At 37.5% G+C, this 8,948-nt stretch overlaps 1 protein-coding gene and 1 pseudogene across 2 annotated transcripts; one reads left to right on the top strand and one right to left on the bottom strand.

The window, feature by feature from the left end:
- LOC125492557 (F-box/LRR-repeat protein At1g48400) lies at positions 1-8,033 on the bottom strand. Of its 2 annotated transcripts, XM_048635183.2 has the most exons (5): positions 7,817-8,033; positions 3,400-3,467; positions 2,003-2,233; positions 1,148-1,291; positions 1-720 (listed from the first exon to the last, which is right to left on the bottom strand). In XM_048635183.2, the coding sequence occupies exons 2-5, from the start codon at positions 3,442-3,444 to the stop codon at positions 586-588; spliced, it is 555 nt and encodes a 184-aa protein (XP_048491140.1). In that variant the 5' UTR covers positions 3,445-3,467; positions 7,817-8,033; the 3' UTR covers positions 1-585. The 2 variants fall into 2 exon arrangements, with proteins under 2 accessions (XP_048491140.1, XP_048491141.1); XM_048635184.1 differs by lacking the exons at positions 2,003-2,233; positions 3,400-3,467; positions 7,817-8,033 and adding an exon at positions 1,383-1,652 and having other exon boundaries at positions 88-720.
- LOC125492928 (uncharacterized) lies at positions 4,668-5,573 on the top strand (annotated as a pseudogene).
- Positions 8,034-8,948: the final 915 nt, after the last annotated feature.

Genomic DNA, 8,948 nt, shown 5'->3' with positions numbered 1-8,948 from the left:
TGAAGAAAGTACAAAGTACTTAGTACTCCGTATTAAAGTTGTTCAAAAAACATCATGAGCGTAACTTTAAACTAACACTATAAAAGCTAAGTAAAAACACAACTTGACGCAATGGCCAATTTGTTACCTTTAGATAATCTATCTTATAAATATAGGAGTACTCCGTATTACTTTAATCCTCCCAAATGTTTCAAATGAACATCATTATTCATAGAATTACAAATTCAATATGGCTTGGAACAACCATAGCTAGTTTCCTTGCACGCTGTCTACCACCTTCTACAATTTTATCTATCTCACGATTCTCATCGAGCTCTGCAAACTTAGACAGTAGATCTCCACGTGGATCACAGATGAATTTTTGTAGGCTGATGGCGTTGTTCATACAGTACAACGCTAGTGAAAATTCCTGTTCTTCATGAGCACTAAAAGCTCCAGACCATTCCAGTTTGCGTAAGTTAGCAAGGGTCGCCTTAGTACCCTCTCGTGTCTCCAGCCAATGTTTCACATAATCTAAACCCATATTGTTCTCCAACTCCGAACCTAATTCAGACTCCAAATTTGATTCGATCTTCAACTCTGAACCTAAGTCAGACTCTGAATCTGATTCTGTTTCTGACTCTGCATCTGATGTGTCCTCCGAACTAAATCTGATTCATACTCTGAACCGCTTTCAGAATCGGATGCCACGTTTAAGCAGCTGCTACTAATCCAGTATATCTGCAAAACCCCACCAAAATATAATGCTTATTGGTTGGCAAACAAAAAAAACAATGTTCCCTAGTGCGCACAAGTGATATACTATACTTGGTTTATAACTAACAGCAAAATCTCTCTCTATTAGGCATTTCTCAACTTAAAAGAAGAAGAAGAGCGCAAGCTAAAACAAATTTTAATTACTAGACTAGAAATTCGTTTTAATCACACTCAAATCTCAATCAGTCTTCAAACCAAATTCAATTGGTTCAAATTTGATTGATGAGAACAAGTTGTAGTTACTGTCTTACTGATACCAATCTAATGTCTTTTAGTAGATGATAGGTTAGGCTTAAGTAGAAAATATGACTTTGCATCAATCACATCAACTAGAGCAACTACACTAAAGTCAAAACTAAAAAGTACAGCTGCTAAAAGAAAGCCCATTCACCTCCAGCTTTAAATCATGCAACAAAAGACAGGCCTCTGCAAAGCCCATCAATGGTAGAAGGTTTCCATGGAAAGTAAAGACGGCTCGCAGCTCCAAGTGTTTGACATTAGGAAAGGAAGGAATGTTAAGATCTTTGTCATCACCCTATCAAAAATAAAAAGATATTTCAATATTAGTGTGAGCCAAACAAAATCTGATCTGCAAAGATTAAAAGACTGATTTGTTAGGTACAAACCATGGACAACTCAAGGGTAAGTTTAGAAAGCTGTGCAGGGAAGGATTTGGTCTGCAAGAAACATGGAAAGTACGCATTCACCAAGAATCGGCGACGGCCACCGGAAAGATGCTCAACAAGTGATGGAACACTAGCATACACAAAAGTTTCCATTCCAGTGTGGGTTTTGAATTCAAAATATTGAAGACTCACAGCATGGATTTCAACATTATGCAAACGAAAGCAATAACGTATTGCCAAATATTTCAACTTTTCCGACAAGTTTGTGATCTTCACATTTGACCGACTGGATGTTCCTTCAATTGTAGGTGTTCTAAAAGGTGACAATGACACATAAGCAGTTCTAGGTTCTTTTCAGTGATGTCAACATTCTTTAAAGATACGTATGTCAAGTAGCTATTCCCACTCTCACATTCCTTGAAGAGATTCGAAGATAATAAGAATTCATCAAGGCAATATCTAGTAGAATAACATCCCATTGTAAAATCTAGCTCCAATTTATTAACTCGCTTTGATATAGCAAATATAATCCAGTTATTGATATGACTTGAATACCTTGCATCCAATGGAAGGCAAATTCTAAGGTCATTAATGAATGGAGCACGATGCAAAGACAGAACCTGATTCACCCAATCCATGTACCGTTGTTTCTCGTTATCTTGCTCACACCAATATTTCGAAAGCCTTGTATCTGAAAGTGAAACACAAAAGTGCAAACTCATGATATAAGTCGCCATATTTCTCCATCTTCTTGAAAGGATGCTACTTCTTGTTGCATCTTTTATGTCAATGAGGGATAGGATGAAGACAAGAATATCATCTGGTAAGTTGCTGAACTTGTCCTTGTTTTCCTTCGATCAACAAGCAAAGCAAGAAATACAATCAAACGCTTGCCAAAGAAAGAAAAATGGATACAATCAGTTTATGACAACTTGGCAAGCAATTTACCAAGCCTTGCAGTTAGGTGTTTATGAATCGAACTCAGATTCAAGAATAACTTAGATGAGAGGTCAAAATATAAAAACATTGTTCTGTATAATATTCTATCTGTTATTTTATTTAAAATAAATTGAGTCATTGACAAACAATACAATACAAAGTAACTTTAGGTTCAGGTAGCCAACCCCATCTTTGGGATTAAGAGCTCGTTTTGTAGATGTGATTTGGAAGGAAAAGAAAGGGACTGGAAGAAAATATCTTAGTTTCCATTCATTTCTTTTCCCTTCCTTTCCTTTCTTTTCCATTCCTTTCTCTTACCTTACTTTCCCTTCCCTTCCCTTCCCTTACTAAAAATGAACCAAACAAGCTGTAAGGCTTTGATTGATTGACTGACAAAAAATACAAAGTAAGTTGCTTATGTAACCCCAGAAACCAGCATCCCCTAGGATCTAGGGTGCATTGACTCTAATTGATCCTTTCAGTAACACATTGCTAGAGAGGTTCGACACAAATAAACCCCTAACCCCAGCCCGAACAACAACAACAATGCCCTCAGGAAAACTAATACCTTAAGATGGATTTTTAGATAAGCACAAAAACTTGTCTTGATAACACTGGAACAAGACAAAGGACCTCAAGATCAACCTTTCTAAACAAGGTTTACAACAAAAATACCACGATAACCATCATCTATCACGGTATCGGTATCAATTATTCCCAGGTACAATGGCAAGACACACATAATCTACGTCTGACATGCAAAACAGAACAATAAAGGGCAATTGATAGAGCAATATAACAAAGGAATGATTTTAATTACTTCCTCTGTTTTTTTTTTTTTTTAATTGTGACACTTTTTTTTTTCACGGATTTCAAGGAAGCGATTTAGGGGTGTAAACGACTACATTTTTCGACGAAATTTTAACACAAGCAAGTTTGACATTCTAACTTGCTTGTGTTAAAATTTCGTCGAAAAATGTAGTCGTTTACACCCCTAAATCGGTCCCTTGAAATGCGTGGGAAAAAAAGTGTCACAATTTTAAAAAAACCGAGGAAGTAATTAATTTGTTTATTTTACCTCTTCTTCTTCTTCAAGTAAATTAAAAGGGGGAGAATTTGACATTGCAAACTAACTGATGCGCAATTCTGCAATATTATATAACTTGGAATCAAACAACAATGAAAGTAGAGTCACAACAAAGAATACAAGATGTAATTGTTACACACACACACTTCATCTCAGCAACAGCAACACCAGAACAATTACTTTATTAGTTTGATGTATAATTGAAATCAACATTAGATCCCGGAAAGCAGGCCGGTGAAGAACAAATAAGTTCACAATCTAAACTTAATTAATTAATTGATTGTATCCTACTGCATAAAAAGAATAAACTTTGAGTAAAGTAATAGATTTGCATGCGGATACGGTGTTCATACAAGAAAGAAGTAACAAGTAATTAAAAAAACACAAATAAAAAATTGATTACATTTGATGGAATCATTAGGCTTACAATTAACCAAAACCAGCCACGCAACCAATGAATCAACATGTAGCACTGGCACTGGCACTGGCACTGGCACTCGTTAAGTAAAATTAATCAAAAGAAAGAAAGGAAGGAAGGAACATGGATTAAAATTGAAAAAACCCAAAACAAACATAGGAAAGAAAGAAAGAAGGATAAATCCATGGATGGAGAGGGAATGAAAGAAGAGAAGAGAAGAGAAGAGCTTACTTACTATTATAATTGGAGTGAGTATAATTTACTGGAATCAATCATCTGCAGGTGGCGGCGTTGGCAGTGGCAATCAGTGTCAGACAGACGGGTACAGGCACAGGAAGATATAGATATGATGATCGAGCAGAGTTGGAGTGGGAAAGCGTGTGTATGTATATAGTCCCCCACATACACAACCCAAATCCCCTCCTATTGGTCCCCAAAATTCTCCCCCCTTATGGTCCCCCCTTTCCCCCTAAATCTCCCCCTCCTATTGGCTTGTGTATGTGGGTATCACATACACTTAGCGTATGTGTACCATCTCCCGGTTGGAGTTGGAGTTGGAGTTGGAGTTGTATGTACGACAGAAGGAGAGGTATTGACTCGACTCGTATGAAGGAAGTAGAAGTATTTAATTGATTGAACCAGCCTAAATTGGGTCTAATTTTATAACATAGATGGATTATGGATTATTGGGTTGGGCCGTATTACATTACAGGCCTAACTAACTGGATGTAATGTTAAGTGCCAAGCCAACTAACTATTAAGTGCCAGCCAACTTTATTAGGCTTGCTTTACCAATTAGCATTGAGGAATTCAGAGAGGAGGAGGAGGAGAAGGAGAAGGAGGGAGGGAGGTTTGAAGGAAATTGAATTGGGATTGGAATTGGAATTGGATGGACAATCAAATCGAAATCTAATCTGAGAATGGAGGAAGAGAAGGCTGCAGCGTATTAAGATGAACTAACCCAAAAAGGAGGTGCTGCTGCTGGATTCAAGCAAGGCCTTGGCTTTTCTTCAAACCCTGACCCTGACCCTGACCCACCCTCACGAGCTTATGCTTTACCTTCTTCTTCTTCCTCCTCGCTTATGAGCAATTTCGCGAGAGCATCAATTCCCACTACAACTGCCACCACCAACACCACCACTGCCACCACCACCACCACCACCACCTTAGAGGAAGATAAGGAGATTGAGAGGAAAACCCAAATTGAGTATATCCAAAATAAGCTCAAGAAGAATAAGGACCCCATTTCCACTTCCTCTTCTATAGATGTCTCTGAGAATACGAATACTAGGGTTAGAATTAAGGATGATGATAGGATTATAAGGAGAAGCATAGACATAGAAGAGATGATCATAGAGAAAGCCGTAAAGACTTGATTTGAAGAGGGAGAGTAGTAGGAGTAGGAGTGAGCAGGGAAAGGAAGAGGAGAAGTGGCAGTGGGTCTGATGAGGAGGACAGAGACAGCTCTAGAAAGCGGCGTCATCGATTCCGGAGTAAACACACAAGGAGGAGGGATAGCAGATCATCAAGGAGTAGGAGTCTATCCCCCAGGAGGGATCGTAGGCGGTCCGATAGAGGAACGGGAACAAAAGAAGGTGCTGCCAAACATACTCGGAGTCATGGGAGAGTACTCAAAAAAGAGACCAATCATGCTCCTGATTATGCTAACTTGATTCATGGCTTTCATTACATGGTATTCTATCCCATTTCCCCGTCACTTCTAAAGCTACCTTCTTTCTTACTTTGATTCAATTATTGTGCTATTTATTTGGTGTTCCATGAATTATTTATGTTCTTGTTTAGCCTTTTTCCGTCTTTTTCTTGCATATGAATGAATAATACTCTGCCTGCTCTTCCACACTGAATAATAAGATTGCTGTATAGTACAGTATTGTTTGTTTTGCTCTGATGATGGAGGATGAGGATTCTTCTTCTTCTCTATGGGCCTGCAACTTCATTGTTATTGTTTCTCTCCTTTAGGTTTTAAGTGTTTTAAGCAGATGTTAGATTTTAAGTGTTTTAAGCTGATGTTTGATTCGACATCTGAAGATATATCCTTCAATGATGCGCGTGCACAAATTTCTTCCTTGTTGCCCTGTGTGTGTGTCTACATGTTACGTTTCAACCTCGTCATGATGACATAGGTTTATGAAGTAAGAAGACTGGTATTTACTTGTATTGTCAATGCTCTGGCAATGTCTTCAGTCAGTGGTTTTTAATTGCCCCTTTTGCTAAATCAGTATTCTCCCTATACTGTAACCTTGATGAAATTTGTTCTTTTGTCCTGTTTTTGGGGAAAGATATTCGAAAGATGTGTTATATAGGATTGATGGTATGATTTCTTGCTACGCATACATTGATGTAAAAGTGCCTATATCTTGTTACACTTGACTAATATATAATGTGCTTATGCATCAAGGAATAGGGGGGCAGGGGGCTTACATTACAACCCCTGTCTTCTTATATCTGAATCTGCTGCTTTTTGTTGTGCATCCAGTCTGTATCCTGTAGCCTATATAGCCGTGTTCCGTACTTCCATATTGCTATTGAGTGTGGAAGGTAACACTTCATTCTTTGCTAATTTGTGCCTTAAATCTTATTATTGTGCGGCCCCTTCATAAAATTATCGGTCACGAGGTCTTGTTGTCAATTTTGTTCAAGGGAGAAACGCCCTAGTAAAGATGGCTCTGTGCCGTGCCATGTCATACTTCGTACCAAGCCTGCGTGTTTGTGGGCCTGATGAGATGACCAATGGCCCGGCCCATTAAAAACGTGTCTGTGTCGTGTCGTGCCGCAACTTACAAAAGGTCGGCCCAGCCCACGTGCATATCGTGTTTGTGTGGTTAGGAGCAATGACACATTTCTTATAAATATACACATAGAACAACTAGTACAGGGTTTGAAATTAGATGATACTTAATTATGTGTGCTAGAGACATTAAATGCATCAGCACATGTTCTTTGAGTGTCGATTTAGCACTCTATGTTGCACTGTGGTCAGGAGCCTAAGTCATAGGAAAAAATTGTCATAACTGTATTAGAGAAGGCTGAAACTTGGCTCTCTGGGAGCATAAGGTCCTATAGATAGTTTCCATTGTTTAAAAAAAAAAAATAAATGAATTTGATATATTGTACATTGCGAAATTGCCGTCCACATTGCCCTCAAAGAGTTGTCATCGGCTAGAGGTATGGGCACATATGAATTCGCATTTAAAGGATATCTCATTTGCACCTTCAAATCCACCCGCAATGGATCACATCCAACAACATTATATAATTCCTTCAAAACGCTTAAAAAATTCATGCTTGAGCTCACGAATACAAACTTCTTCTCACCCCCTCTATAGGTGACATCACTACTACTTTGCATAAGCTCACCACCCCCAACAACACAAAATAGGGAAGTTTGTAGCCTCCATTTTCTAAGCATGAAATAAACATATAAATAAATATAGAGTGGCACCGAAATATTAAATCATTGAAAGAGTAGAAAATCCTTTGTCACAAACAGCTAAAAGTAAGCATTTGAAATCTCAAAATAAGTGGATAAATAGCAACTGAAAGACTATGTAAACATTGTAGGAATTGAGGGGCAGTCATCATATAGCAGGACAAAAAATCAAAGAGTAAGTGGATAAATAGCAACCAAAAGACCCCTCTTATTCACAGAAAGACCCCTACCCTTATTTGGCAGCACTAAAACCTATCCATCCCGAGTCTTTACCTTCCTTATACCATGTTCATAGAGACACAATAACCAGCCATCTTTTTAAGGTCTCCTATGCACTAGATTCTCAGAAAAATTCACAATTCAGCAAGTTAGATTCCCAGAAACTCCACTTCAAATTAGGTCATAATATTAAGCTTTAAAGTTCATAAGTAATAACATAAAATTAATAATTCCTACACAATTGCTTCCAATTTACACACATATATAAAACAACTAAATTACATAACCAAAAAACTATGTAAAAGAAAAAAAATTGATACCTGCGGAATTGGGTGGGGGCGGCAGGAATTCCGGTGCGGTGGTAGATCGTCGGGCCCACTGAAATCGACGGAGGATAGCCTGAGGTGGCTGAGGTTAGTGGTCGCCGCCGTCGCGGGTGCTTCTGATGGAGTTTGGCCTTTGCTGTTCAAGTGTTTACAGTTTTAGTGAGAGAAAAAGAGAGACTCGAGAGTCGAGAGTAGGGCTGGCAATGGGTTGTGTTGGGTCAAGATCAGGTTGAGTTGGTGGGTTGGCGGGTTGAGAATCCCTTGACCCAACCTGACCTGTTAACTTAAACGGGTTGAAATTTATAACCCAACCCAATCTTATGATAAACGGGTCAATCTTCAGGTCGATCCGTTTAATTTTTTGCATATTTTTTTTAGAAAAAAAAATAAAAACAACATAATTTATTTGCAAATAAAAGTAGGCAGCAAATTAAAATTAAGTCATTACATAACCATATGATAATATTGTTCAAAATCAACATAACTTTTGTTCAAAATCAACACAAATGTTCAAGATTAACATCATTACAACTTCGTAATCAATTGTTCAACCTTAGTCATAATAATGTTCAAGATTAACATCATTAACATCATTTGCAAATAAGGGTTTAAGTGTAATGACTAAGTCATAATAAGAAAGAGCAGTAAAGTACTCCAAATATTTTTAGGAATTTTTTTAGCTTGTTTTTTCATGAATGGGTTAGGTGGGTCAAAATCAGGTTGAAATTTTCAACCTGACCCAACCCGTTTATGGGTTCGGGTCGGGTTAACGGGTTGGGTAATATTTTGCCAGCTCTAGTCGAGAGTCCATAAGCAACACAATAACGATTTGGATAGGCTTCGTTTATAATAATACTATAATTTTTTGCACGCGATGTGTTTTTCGAAATAGAAATTCAATTTTCTTTGGCATAAGAGTCGAAATTTGAACATTAGACATATGAATTATAATTGTTTTTAGTTGCAAAATTTGATTGGTTTAGTTTCTGTCACCTAAGTCTCTCACCATTCTTTTTGTTTTTTTTTTTTTACTTTTGAAAGTTAAATTCTATGAACAAAATAGAAATTTTATTGAATTTATTTATGATTTCTAATATTATAATTTTTTAGTTGATTTTTGAATCAA

Source organism: Beta vulgaris, chromosome 8 (genome assembly GCF_026745355.1).
Source record: "Beta vulgaris subsp. vulgaris cultivar EL10 chromosome 8, EL10.2, whole genome shotgun sequence".
In the NCBI taxonomy this organism is placed as follows: Eukaryota; Viridiplantae; Streptophyta; class Magnoliopsida; order Caryophyllales; family Amaranthaceae; genus Beta; species Beta vulgaris.
This window is presented reverse-complemented; position numbering and strand designations above follow the sequence as displayed.